Genomic DNA, 14,762 nt, shown 5'->3' on the forward strand with positions numbered 1-14,762 from the left:
AAATGTATGTGCCTTAGTGCTTCAGTAACTGCTCTACTTGTTAGTTCCTTAGTAACAACTTTAAATGTATGTGCCGTGGTCATTAGTTTGCCATTTCTTAATTAGTAACTACTCTAAATGTATGTTCATTGATCATTAGTTCCTTGTTAGTTTTTCATTAGTAACTATTCTAAATGTATGTTCATTGGTCATTAGTTCCTCGTTAGTTCTTCATTAGTAACTACTCTAATTGTATGTTCATTTGTCATTACTTCCTTGTTAGTTCTTCATCAGTAACTACTCAAAATGTATGTGCCTTAGTTCCTCAGTAACTACTTTACACTTCACAGTTCCCCATTAGTTTCTCTGTAAGTCCTCGAAATGTATGTGCCTTAGTCATTAGTTCATCATTAGTTATTTATTAGTAACTACTCTAAATGTATTTACTGTACCTTAGTTCCTGTGCAACTACTCTTCTCATTAGGTTTTCAGTAGCTACTCTAAATGTGTATAGCTTAGTTTCTAAGTAACAACTCTACTTATTAGTTCCTTGGCAACTACTCTAAAAGTATGTGTCTTAGTCATTATTTATTCGTTACTAAACCACTCAAAATACATGTGTTCCTCAGTAACTACTCATGAGTTCCTCATTAGTTTCCTTTAAGTACTCTAAATATATGCGCCTCAGTTCAGCGTTAGTTTTTTTATTAGTAACTACTCTAAACCTCTAAACTTCTACCTTAGTTCCTGTGTAACTACTCTACTCATTAGTTTCTCCGTAACTACTCTAAATGTCTTAGTCATTAGTTCCTCAGTAATTATTGATTAGTAACTACTCTAAATGTGTATAGCTTAGTTCCTAAGTAACAACTCTGCTTATTAATTCCCCAGCAACTACTCTAAATGTATGTGTCTTATTTGTTAGTAACCACTCAAAATGTATGTGCCATAGTTCCTCCTCAGTAACTTCTCTAAATGTATTTGCCTTTGTCATCAGTTCTTCATTAGTAAATACTCTAAATTGATGTGCCTTATTTCCTCAGTAACTACTCATTAGCTCCTCATTAGTAAGTACTCGGTAACTACTCACCCAGTGAGCCATTCCCCAGCTGGTATAATTTACGGTGTGAGTGCCCCTGTTGTTGGTAACTTTTTAATTTTCTAACCCTCGCCCTCTTGTGTATCGTGTGCCGCTCGTAAAACTCGTGCCGCGTGGAACCAAAATTCCTCAGCCCGAGCCACAAGTGCTCACCTTTGTTAGTGGCGCCGCGCCATGTTTTAAACATCAGGGACTTCCTGTAACAGCCGGCCCGGCTTCTGAGACCGCGCATCAAAGTGCGGCTCGCACATCTGAGGGCTGTTTTATCCTGCTAGAAAAGGAATGCATAATGGACATGGCACCACTGCACCTTTAATGACGATCATATGAATTAAAGATGGTGGCCATTTTAACCGTGTTCATGACGTAGTTGGTTTGGATTATGCTTACATTACAGCCCAAATACCTGTTTTGGTGTGCAGTTTCACTAATGAATTTAGTATGTACAAAAAATATTGCACAAATAATGATTTCTCAAGACAACCCATGAGTCATATTTGATAATGTACTGTAAAAATATTCATAATTATAATAATAATATTGTACTTAATGCATCTATGCTATGAAATCCCTGTCACTGCAAAAAAAAAGATAAATAATTCCATGCTAATGGTTGTATCTACATGATTATTAAGTAAAGCCTCATGGATTAAATACACTAATGGACAAAAAAAATATCTTCTCAAATTAGATTCCAACAAGGGATGGTGGAATATTATGGAATTTGCCAAAAGAACAATACCACTTTTGCACCAAGCAGTGCTCACGAGTGTGTAAGGGAACCTCAAACAAGTGGAAAGAAAGTATTTTCCACATGATTACACACTTTTGCACTTCCAACTTTTACAGATTCCAAAATAAAAGAGCGCGGGGAGAAAAAGGAGGTTTGAGTATGCGTGCTTATGTCAGATATCATTAGCCAAATAGAATAACAGGATTTTTGCAGCTAAATTGGTTAGATCGCTCACAAGAATTCTGTGTTTTAGAAGACTTGCACGTGCGTGAATATACGTACATCCTTGCTGTGCACGGGACATAATATTAGGCACATTACAGAGTCTCATCACTTCCATTACAAAAGCCATGACCAAGATCATCTTTTTTTAAGTAATCGGGTAGATGCAGGAGTACCTAATGCAGTGTCTGGTGAGTGAGTGGATGTTCTGTATGTTGCAGTTTATGCATATATGTTAATGGTGAAGGATGTATGGGAATGGAGTGAAGTTCCCCCAGTCTTTGTCTGACTGTAACATCTTGAGAACACATCATGGGATTGATTGGTTTTCATGGAATTGACGAATACCGGGCTACTTTTTACGAAAATCTACTGTCATGTTCATGTGAAAGAGGTTAGCTCTGAACCTCAGTATGCATTATTTGCATCACTGTAGTGAGTGAGGTTCCGTGCGAGTCCCTCTTCACAGTACATTTGGTGTCTTCGGATACATTCACATTTTTGTAAGAATCTATTGTCTTGCTCATAATATCATGAGGTTAACTCTGAGCCTCAGAATTTATTGGTCACTTGTGCCAATCCCAGTCCTGCCAAGCTTGAATAAATGTTATGTATGATGGAAGTAGGTGTTCGCCGTGGTGGGTTCATACGAGTAATATAAAATAGCAGTTGAAAAAAGTTATCCTCCCATTCCGTGTGGAAGTGGTAAGTTTTGGGCTTCTGAAGAATTTAGAAGAATTAAATTTTAGGGTAGCTTGTGAGCTCGCTGGCTAGCGGCCATCTCAAGTCTCTGCAGTGTAAACAATAATAGGAGTGTAAAGGTGACTATAGGGGTGTTATTTTATGTCTTTGGGGCTCTAATAATGTTAAAAGTGTATTTAGAAAGACATAATCAGGTTTTCTATACTCTAATTACAAAAATATGCTATTTTTAAAAACTTTTTTCTCCTTTGGCTGACAGTCAGAGATGTGTAGATCCTATCTGTAGATAATAGGACAGATTTGAACATAAAGCCAACTTGTATGTTGAATTGACACAGCAGAAGGGTTAATAAGAAGTGAGGGAGGAATACCACGTGGAAATGGCCTTTGACTCCATGTGCCAACAGGCAAAGAGACGCAAGACAGAATAAGTTTGGAAATGTTGGGAGGGCAGCGCCCTGAGGATGCTCGCGCTGTTTAACTCGGCCAAACTAGAGTGGAAATCACTATCAGAGCATTTCCAAAATCTCAACTTTGAAGCTTAATATGGCATCAAGAAGAGCATCCTAACCGCATTTGTGCAGCCAGCACTGTTCAAAAGCTTTTGGGGGGCATACAATATGTGAATTCCACCTCCTTCCCCTCCTTCTTCTTCTTCTCCTCCTCCTCCTCCTCCTCACTCCGCCTTTAACTCAATTGTGGCAAATGAAATAATGCAATAGCTCTTTAATGAGAACTAAGCAGAACATTAGATCAAGCGTTGACCTTACCCGAATAATATTGTACGGTTTGTACTGCAGACACAAAAGAGCACTTTGTGGTGTTTCTTTTTTTTTTTTTTTTTTTACTCTGCTCAGTTATCTCAGTACTGCTTGAACGGGAGCGGGAAGAATGCCAACACTGCTCTTCCCAGTCGTTGCCCAGAAGAGGAAGAAGCAGAGTGAGTGGGCGACATTGCACTTTAAAGCACGTAGCGACTGGAATCAACAAAGCACCTGCAAGGGTGCACAACCAGAACTGTTGTTTTGGCGCCAAAATATCGAAACTATTGTACATGTAAAGGCCATCTGTTCTAATACTGTTGCTAATATGAGAAAAACAACCGCAGACGTCCAAAATAGGTGCAAAAAGTATGGAAATATTGTAACAGCATAGTTGTTTACGACAGTGACACTGCTAACTAGTGGCCTGGCATGATTACTACAGCCTGACTAATTGATGCTAATGCTGGCATTGCTTCATAATACTATTATTTCAACATACAACTACATTATGTGGCAAGAAAAAACACTCTCAACTGGCCTCGAACTTTCTCACTCGTAACTTTATTATTAGTATATCTCCATTTACATATTTACACAAATTATTCTGTTTCCGTCTCATCTCCTCTGCCTTGATGTTTCTTTCGCTGTCTCGTTCTCTTCATCTATGGTTACCGTAATGATCTTATGTGTGTGTGTGTGTGTGTGTGTGTGCGGGCACCTGTGCGAGGCTAACGTGAGACGACATCGATCTTTTCATCACAATGGGGGAGCCCAAGAGACCAAAAGACTCACTTAAAAGGCGTATTTCAGGGTATTAATTGCTTGACATGGCTCACCCAGGTATGGGAAATGTTGCATGTGCGGCAATTATAGCTCGACTCGTTTGAGGAGGGGGGGGGGGGGTGGAAAAACATTGCAGCAGACGTCTGTGTCATAGTTTGGTGCAGCGAGTCACGTGCTGCATGCGGACAAAGTTACGCCAACACACCCCCTTGGCTTGGTTAAATTGAAGTTTCTGTAATATCGCACACCCTAAAATACACCAGCTTTTTTCAGTGTACTCAAGGGGAACGGCAATAAGCTCAAATAATAATAATAATAAGCTCTAATAATACACTTGATACCACAAAGTGACCAGAAAACAGAATGTATTTTTAATTTTTCTTTTGCTAAATTGTGCCAAAATATCTGTCAAAAACAATATTATGTTGGTTTATAATATCATATAATCTATGGTAATGATAATGGTAATGGTATAATTTAATTTGAACATGCATCAGATTACAATTGAATGCATCCCATAATCAGTTCACAGTTCCACATGTCCAAAAGCAGTAGGAAGAAGCAAAGCTTATTAAATCCTACCCCTCCATCTGGTACTTTTACAATTAGTAACTGTTACATTTGTTCACTTCCTGCTTTCCTAATATAGTTAAAGTTTTTTTATTTATTTATTTTGTTTTATTTTTATTTTTTTTCGTCATGTACCAAAGTACGAGGTGATATGACCATACAATGACATAATGGGTACCTAGTTTCAACAGATAATTATTAAGACATTAAATGAAATGATTGTTATTAATACTTTAGTTTTTTTGAAATACTAGTCGGAGTAGTAATATGTAAAATATTATTAAAAAATAATGATATAATAATGATCACAATTAATATTACTATCATGACTATTGATATGACTATTATTATTGGGTTTAGTAGGATTTGTAGTAATAATAGTATGATGAGTATTGCTAGTAAATTCAATCAATATATTGTTAGTAGTACATGTATTGTGTTTTACTCTGGCAGTTATCCCTTTTGTACTTCCTGATTGAATTATTGCAATATCATGTTTAGTCTGTAAATTCTTTGTTTGTAAACACAGCAACAATACACCATACAGCTGCTTTTCCTCTGTGGCGCGCAAGCAGCCACATGACACCCGTGTAAAGTTATTGTGATATGGAAATCCAGCAAGACATCTGACATTTCCTGTTATCATCTGCTGATGCTGTTTGTGTGTTATGTAGCATCCTGTCATCATCTGCCGTATTACTTAGCGTAGCCGCTCGCTTTCAGCAGCACTCGAGCTGACTTCATGTCAAAGTAGGTGTGTCACGGTTACGTACCTGTCCATACCAGTTATATTCCAGCATTGTGTCCAAATGAAGCCAAAACATGCACCCGGCTAGACTTGTTATCACTTGAAGGTGAAGGTACGCGCAAAAATAGAATAAAAGTTTTGTCCCGGGTGGAATTGTCAGGACTTTTTTTTTTTTTTGTAGGGTGGGGGGTTCGTACATGTACACATGCACTGGCGAGCTCTGATTGGCAAGACTCGTACCCGTAGAATGTGGGCACTCCCAGAGCTTCTGACCTGTTGATAATAAACCTGAACCCATTATTTTGAGTCAATGAATTGAAAGAAATAGGGCGAAGGAATGAAAGCCGCAGGGCCAATTAACGGCATTCTTGGATGTATTACACGCTAGCTGGCGTAGCTCAAGGCGGAGCACTTTTTTTTTCTTCCTTTTTTGCGCCTTTTGTCTTTATCCCCTCTGTTATTCATTAATTATTCAGAGCGGGGGTCATGGGTCACGTGCCTAATTGCGCAAAAATGACACTGACACTTTTGACTGTGCACCTTGGATGGTGACGTTTATGCAAATGACATCCTAGAAATGATAATGGTGATGGTTTTATTTCATTTGAACATGCATCAGATTACAATTGAATGCATCACATAATCAGTTCACAGTTCCACATGTCCAAAAGGAGTAGGAAGAAGCAAAGCTTATTAAATCCTACCCCTCCATCTGGTACTTTTACAATCAGTAACTGTTACATTTGTTCACTTCCTGCTTTCCTAATATGGTTAACTTTTTTTTTGTTGTTTTTTTTTTTGTCCCGTACCAAAGTACGAGGTGATATGACCATACAATTACATAATGGGTACCATAGTAAGTGTCAATATAGTGATATATATATATATATAGCACATCATGACTGGTTGAAGACTCTTCATCCTTGTATTTAGCAAACATCAACTGCTTGTATTGTTTCTTGAATTGGCTCATCGTTGTGCATTGTTTGAGGTCCTTACTCAATCCATTCCATAGTTTGATTCCACATACTGAAATGCTATGGCTTTTTAACGTAGTCCTAGCATAGAAGTGTTTCAAATGTACTTCTTCCCTGAGATCATATTTCTCCTCTCTTGTAGAGAAGTACTGGATGACATTTTTAGATCATTGGTTATTTATTATATTGGTTGTTGGTTAAATCTCTTATTGATGTTATATTTGGTTTACTATATTAACAGTCTAAGGAATAATACTATGTCACATTGTCTATCATTCAGTTTTAATGTCAATGCTTTAGTTTATGTAGAACTTGCTTACATCAAGTTGACACAATTCAGCATGTCCTGAACGAAGTTAATATGGCTCCATTGTGGGTTATGTTGTATTTTGTATATATGTGTAATCAAAAGAAAACCTGAGACAATTAATGAATTAAGTCATGGCAAAACATGAAGGTGGTGTCCATGTTGGTGAAACTATAAAAAACATGTTTTGTGTTCACGTTTTTGGCTTTCTGGAACAGATGTGGATGTGGATAATGATTACAAAAAATGATTTGGTTAGAGTACATTTTGTCAGAAGGTACAGTTTGTGGGATGGATTAATGATGATAACCAGGGTGGTAGCTGTCCAGTGGCCTGGTACCTCAAAGTTGTACACCTGGGAGAAGCCCTTAAAAGCACCCAAATTAACACATTTTCTGTCGATAGGCCATCGTTTCCACATCAACAGGTTCCCATAACTGCATTCAGGAGTTTGTGCCACTGGATTTTTCACAGTGTGAATCACTTTTAACGGGCCATTGGCAACGCATTGCTCACTTTAGGGTAAACGTGGATGACTGTGAGTCACATCAGCAGGAATAGAAGCGAGCCTAAGTGGCATTTTTTATCGTTGGCACTACTCTTTGACCTTTTTGCCGTGTTTCAAAAAAAAAAAAAAAAAACGGTCAAACGGGGACGAGCAGGAAACAAAGAAAATTCAATTTACCCAAGCGATAACAGAGATGTAATCGGATTAGGAAAAATATGATGGCAATTCCACTTTAATGTGATTACAAAGTAGACGACGTAGTGTGGTTCAATTCCGCTTAAGACTTTTTTGATTCTGTTCGTCTCGCCCATGAATGCGAGCGGTTGTGTCGGGGCGCATTTATGCTAGCTTTGATTTTGGGAATCGTCAAAGGAACTTCCTGCATTATATAACTGCAAAATATCAAACTTAGCAATCGTATCACATAAATAAAAATACCGGAATTGGTTTCAAATCGAATTAACTCTGCTCATTTAGATTTGGAATTCGGCGACAGGAAGTTAAAAGATGGAAACATTGCTAATGCTTGCGGTGCGGAATACTCATTTCTGGTGCCAACAACAAAACATAAGCATTCAAACTTATTGTTCGTGGCAATCGGAGGTAAACATCGCACATGTCATCCTCACATTTTTTTTTTAATTTTCTAGTTTAGTTTGATTTATTTTTTACATCTTTGCAAATTGTGGTTGCAGCACAATAATGTGTTTATTTTGTGATTTAGTTTTTTGGGGGGAGTATTTTCTTCTCCAACAAAAGTAGGTAAAACTCTATATTAGGATATTAGGTATTCGGATTAATTGGATTTACATTATTTTTTATGGGAAAATTTGCTTTGGTTTAAGTCCATTTTGGTTTGGACCTTCTGGAACGGATTAATGACGTTAACCAAGGCACCACTGTATTAATACAGAATGGTATTAATACAGAATTAATACAGAATGTACAACTTTTAGTGAGGTAACAGGCCACTGGACAGCCACCACCTTTCATAATACAGTGGAACCTTGGTTATCATCATTAATCCATCCCAAGAGCTCTGACAAAATGTACTCTAACCAAATAATTTTTTTTATCATAAAAAAACATGAATTTTCCCCATCCACATCTGTTCTAGAAAGCCAAAAATGTGAATGGCGTTCAAATGCTTTGGAATACATGCTAGCATACATGGAATATAGCTCAAAATACTCTAATCATTAGACAAATGGTCAATGACTTATGGACAATTGGTTTCTAAGTCCCGCCCTGCAAAGACGTTTTTGCTTGATTAACATTTTCACTTTCAACTAATCTCGCCGTTCCAGGAAGTTGTATACCAAATTTTGTGATGATTCAACGAAACGCCTCAGCACAAGTTATATAAAACACCCTCGACCAGTGGTTCTCCATTCTTTTTTCACACCCCTGGGTTGAAATACTCTTAAGAACTTGTAATATTGTTGTATATTGTCTGTACAAACCACTATGAGCTGCTGGCACCAGCATCGTTCAAGCATGAAGACACTAACCAAGCCAACCTGGAACTAATTTTATGAGTATTGGCCTCCAACACCTCACCACAACACCCAAAGGGGGTCCTGTCCCAGTATTTAAGCAACACTGCTTAGACTAAACGCCCTGTGTCCTCGTTTTATATTTGGGTCAATACAGGACGTTGTCCATTTAGTTATTAATATAGCTAGACTAAACTGGATGTAAACGCGTCTGCCAATGCTTCCGTCTCTTCCCAGAGGAAGGGCACATCAGGTCACAAGCTCATCCTATCCGTCCTCTTTTGTCCCTCCAATCCTTTTTGGATGTGTCCTTCTTCAAAGGAGGGATCCATTGTAGCACCTCTGGCCGTGGGCAACCCCGAAAAGGTTAGCTCCCAGGGCCACGTCTGCGTGTCCTTGCCGAACGAAACACCGTCCCACTCTGACCTCCCTTAATTGTGCGTGAAGCTTATCGCGGCCGCTCATCTTGTCTCCTTGGTGGACGCAGACGTGAAGATAGCATCACGGCGTGGTCACAAGGCCAAAAAACACCAATCTGTTTATGGTTGATTTCATTTTCATTATAAACACCACCTGTATATACTCGGACATTTCAACAGCTTGGTATTAATCATAAATCTGTCACTAGATTTTAACCAATTTTTAATCCACATTTGTATCACTTAAAATGCATCTATCCACATTTCCTGAATGTTTTGCAGAAATTTGATCCTGTCACACTCCGCTAAACTGCGACCTCAAACAGTACGTGATTGTATCCACACACGCAATATACAGCAATTGTTTTCAATCACACAGGGCTCATAAACACACACAAACACACTGGGGGGGGGCCTGAATGCCAATTATGTGAATCTTGTACCCCCCTGCTTTGAGCTTATCTAGCCTCCAGGGAGACCTCCGGCCCACTGCCCACCCTCCCACGTCAACACACAACTCTGAACCCAGCATGGAACAACACACCGTCCCTGATGGTCCACTTCACCGCCACCACCGCCGACACCATTTACGACTCCTGGCATTGTACCTTTTCACCCCCCCAACCCCCTTTTGAATCCTATTAGTCTGTGAGCATAGTTTAACTGAAAAAGACTGTCGACTTCAACTCAATTAGGCCTAATAGGATTAGGACGCTGGTATGGGCCGTGAGTTTTCCAATCGGAATGGAATTTTTTTTTTTTTTTTACCAACACCTGCACCATCTATGGAATTAATGTCACCAAAAGCTACGGAGGATGTAGAAGGCCTTGACCGTGCCCACCGTGGAGCTGGAATGCAGCCATTGTCATTGAACGCATCATCATTTTGATCATATATCCTGCCCGTATTTGTTACTCCTGTATTTATTTATGAATTCTTTATTACAAAAGAAGTTTACAAACTCTATTAATTTACAATTACACATTTATATCATTTTCTTCTTATTAGAGCATGGTAATCTGGGACAACCCATCAGTACATTCTGAAATTTGGAGAAGTTTTTTTTTGGACATGCTGATTTGTGCGAGTGTAAACATTGTAATGCAACTGTGGCAAAAAGTTGAGATGTTTATAGGAATAATGCAAATAATACTATATTTCCATCACCATTTTATAAGATAAAAAAACACTATTATAATAATAAATAATAACTCGAAAAATGGGTTTCAGTGGTTAGCACGCAGGCCTCACAGCCTGCAGACCCAAGTTCAATTCCACCCTCGGCCATCTCTGTGTGGAGTTTGCATGTTCTCCCCCGTGGTATGAATGTGAGTGTGAATGGTTGTTTGTCTATATGTGCCCTGTGATTGGCTGGCCACCAGTCCAGGGTGTACCCCGCCTTTCGCCCGAAGACAGCTGGGATAGGCTCCAGCACCCCCCGCGACCCTTGTGAGGATAAGCGGTAAAAATGAATGAATGAACTCGAAAATAACTAAGAGAGCACAATATACTCCACAGTACACAGTATACTCCACCAAGCACTATACATGCTAATGTTAGCATGCTAACACCTAACATGATAGGGCTAAGTGTTTATATAATAGTCTACTTATATACTAAATGACTAAAAATTATTCTATGATCATGTGAACATGCTAGCAATGCTAACATGTTAACATTAGCATGCTAACACCTGGCATTAATTACAGTGTTAAGTTTATATATCTGGCAACATAAGTGACTACCCTGGTAATAGTGTCAGGGCTGTATGAGTGCTGTCAGCACTGGGGGAGCTGTGGTTCAATGTCAGGAAATTCCAACATGCAAAGTGACGGTCTGAAGCAGAACTGGCCCAAAACACCTCCAAGGTGATGTGCCAGTAAAGGTGAAGATGATTGGGTGGAGCTTCCCCAGACCTGAAACCTGTTGGGCATCCTCAAGCAGAAGGGAGGAAGGTGGAGGAGCCCAAGGTGTCTTAACATCCACCGAATTCCATGCCCAAGAGCATTAAGGCAGTGCTAGATTACTATCGACACACGGTTAGGGCATATTAACTGTCAGGTGTACTCACTCACTTTGTTTTGACTCAATTTAACCTATACACTGACTACTTTAAAGTATATCTATCATGATGAAATGTCAGGTCTAATCACCAGGTTCAGGATAATGGCATCAAAAGCATCATTTAATATCTCATATATGTCTTTAGCTTCCATGCCTATGGGTGCTTCAGAATGTTATCGGTCCCCTTTAGCTACTAATCACCATTCTTCCCAGGGGTGTCATAGGGAGTCTCATACCAACACCTCACAACATCTTTCACTCCCGGAGGTCTCTCCGTGTGTCTGGACACTGTGAATAGCTATCTTGGTGGCCTTGAATCGCCCCCACAGACCACCCCACCACCATACCCATAAGGGATTATGATATGTTTTTATCCAGAAGCAGTTTTGTTTTGGTTTGAAGCGGCCACTTTAGGAAAAGTCAGGGGTCAGGAACAAAGACACATGTCCGAACCCTACTTATAGTAAATGGCATTTCATTTCAGGAGAAATTACATTATGTTGGTTTATCTACACTTTTCTTTTTATAGAAGTGAGTTAAAAGAACAGTAAGGTTGTTGTGGTCCCCCACCCCCACCCCCCCACCCCACCCCTCCAGCATACAGCGGACAAGACAGTTTACGCTTCATTTCATTAACTAATTTAATTTATAGTGAACTGCTCTGTCAAAGGGTCAAAAACCACTGAGGTGAAGTCGCTTTGTTGTGGTTTTTGCACAGTAAACATATAACATGTACCTGTTGATTATTGTTAGCATATGCATAATAATTATTATTATTATTATTTTGACTACTTTTATATTTCCTACACCACCTGAGTCACTGCACGGTGCGCCTCCATTTATTCATCCGTTCTGGTTCAGATATTCCAGTCAAGCCCAGGCACTCAGCCAGTCCAGATGGGTGGTCCGAACTAGTCCTGCATGTTGCGCAATCGTGCATTTGGGTCTGTAAAGTGCTAAAAAAAAAAACGTCCTGGCTGAACCCTCGTCCTCACATCATGTAGTTTACTTTGGTTTGTTGTTGTTGTTGGTACGGTACAGTGGTTGGAGTCGTTGGGACCCTGGTTGGTCCCACGGCACGCCTGCTTCCCACCATGACCTACAGGCTCCGCCATGCATGTTCGTGATACACAGGACCGGGTTCTCACAAGAACTTAGAAGTAGGATTACATGCAAAACGTGACACTTTGAAGGTAGTGGCAAGAAAACGGATTTATTTGAGTTGTTGTTTTGTTTTTGGAATGCATTTATGTCAGGATTGGGGAATCGTGTTGTCCCCTTTCAAGGTCCATCTTGGTTTTTCTAAAGTCCTCCAATGACCACGCTAACTCAAATGACTCAAAAGTTATTAGTATACAATACCAGTCCAAATTTTAGAGAGACTCATGTTATGTTATGTTATGCAAATGTTGATGGGAAATCAATGCAGACGTCAACTTCAAGCTAGCAAAAGTGGGAAAATAAACATTTTCATGGACATCTATATTTGTACATTTGGGGGACTTTTTGATAGCGTTAATATGAGGTTTTATTCAGTTTTTAAAATGCCTGATGGCCCATTTGAAACACTCTTATGTGCTATACATGGCCCATGGGCCGCAGGTTATCTATCAGTATACATGATCTTTGAATAGTGTTTTTGCAGTGTGTTTAAAAACAATACAGAGGATCTTTGACTTGCATTAGGTCCTTAAAAACAGTGTTTGTTGTAGATCCTCAAAAATAGCAGAGTTGTCCTTATTTTATAGAAGATCCTTGACTGGCATTTTTGTAGGTAGTCCCTAAAAACAGCTGTGCACACCAGTGACATAGATAATTATTTGTTTGCGATTTGCAATAAATCCTCAAAAACAGCAGAGTACTCCTACAATGTAGAGGATCTTTGACTAGTGTTTTTGCAGTATGGCTTTAAAATCAGCATAGCAGTCCCGCAATACAGAGGACCTTTGGCTGGCAGTACGTCCTTAAAAACAGTGTTTGTGGTAGATCCTCAAAAACAGCAGAGATCTCCTACAGTATACATGATCTTTGAATAGTGTTTTTGCAGTGTGTTTAAAAACAATACAGAGGATCTTTGACTTGCATTAGGTCCTTAAAAACAGTGTTTGTGGTCTATCCCTGCATTATTATTATTATACTATTTGCATCCCAGTTTGCACAAAATAGGCTTACATATATGTATGAGTTCCTACTGAATTATAAAAAGTTGTTATTTTAGGGGTTTTAGCAACATATTTAGACATTTGAATATAATTTCTATGCTGCCTACAGCCACGAGGGGGCATCTTCGTATGCTATCTGCAGCCGTTCTTCTGCAGCCAACGTTTCTCTCCAAGTGACATCTATAAAATATCAGATTAACATCCAAGAGGCTCAATTTCCAAGCACATTCTCAGCAAACCTCTCATCCTTTTGAAAGGGCCAGCTTGTACCTCCAGGCTGATAGCCTCTCTCACACTCAAACGCACACACACACACACACATTGACCTGAGCAACTTTAACACATGAAAGACCTCCTACAAAAGCCAAACGCATCGCGCAACAATGCTTTGAAGTCTATCAGTCACCCATCTAACGTCGGGGATGTTTTCTCTTCCTTCTCCTTGATTCATATCGGCCTTGTGGATTTCGATTTATTCCCTTCTCACTGTTGTCAATCTGGGGAGTCGTTTGGTGTTGCCAAATTCAGACTCCTACACTTTGTAAAGAACGTGAGAAAAACGATTGAATTCATTCATTTACTACTGCTTATCCTCACGAGGGTTGCGGGGGGTGCTGGAGCCCAACTGTCTGGTACATCCTGGACTGGTGGCCAGCCAATCACAGGGCACATATAGGCAAACAACCATTCACACTCACATTCATACCTATGGACAATTTGGAGTTGCCAATTAACCTAGCATGTTTTTGGAATGTGGGAGGAAACCCTAGGGTGGAATCGAACTCGGGTCTCCTAGCTGTGAGGCCTGCATGCCCCACTATTTAATTAATTTTCTCTCATTTTCCAGAACATGTCTTGTGTTTCCAAATGCTGACAAGCATGGCTAAAAATGGTACGAGTTATGTTAAATGTCCATCTGTGTCATTTCATTGGTTATTTACAGTCGTCGCTCGTTTATTATGGTTAATTGGTAACATACTGTTTACTGGAGCTAACAAGTTACCTCCAATTTATTTGTATTGTATTGTAACGAAAGGGTGTCAAACAGAGTGGAGAAGAAGGACTAAGTAAGAAGCCAAAAACATACCACTTCCACACGGAATGGGAGGAGAACTTATTTTCACTGTGGCTGACATAACATGCAGTGTTAAGATAATGTAATGGAAGGTAATGTATCATTATATAACATTACTGACATCTTGCGACCATATGACTTTTATTATTTTTG

General features: G+C 39.4%; 1 protein-coding gene across 3 annotated transcripts in view; it reads right to left on the minus strand.

The window, feature by feature from the left end:
• The window catches only part of tfec (transcription factor EC), a 37,813-nt gene that overhangs the window by 15,215 nt on the left and 7,836 nt on the right, over positions 1-14,762 (minus strand). For 2 of the 3 annotated variants that reach the window (XM_078798958.1, XM_078798954.1), the window contains exon 1: positions 5,626-6,718. The exons of the other annotated variant lie outside the window; for it this stretch is intronic. In XM_078798958.1, the coding sequence (XP_078655084.1) occupies positions 5,626-5,898 (273 nt within the window). In that variant the 5' untranslated portion in view covers positions 5,899-6,718. Of the gene's footprint in view, positions 1-5,625; positions 6,719-14,762 lie in introns of those variants that run through there. 3 annotated transcript variants of the gene reach the window in all.

The sequence above is a fragment of the Doryrhamphus excisus genome, linkage group LG2 (genome assembly GCF_037039965.1).
Source record: "Doryrhamphus excisus strain RoL-2023G ecotype Guam linkage group LG2, RoL_Dexc_Guam_v1.1, whole genome shotgun sequence".
NCBI lineage: Eukaryota > Metazoa > Chordata > Actinopteri > Syngnathiformes > Syngnathidae > Doryrhamphus > Doryrhamphus excisus.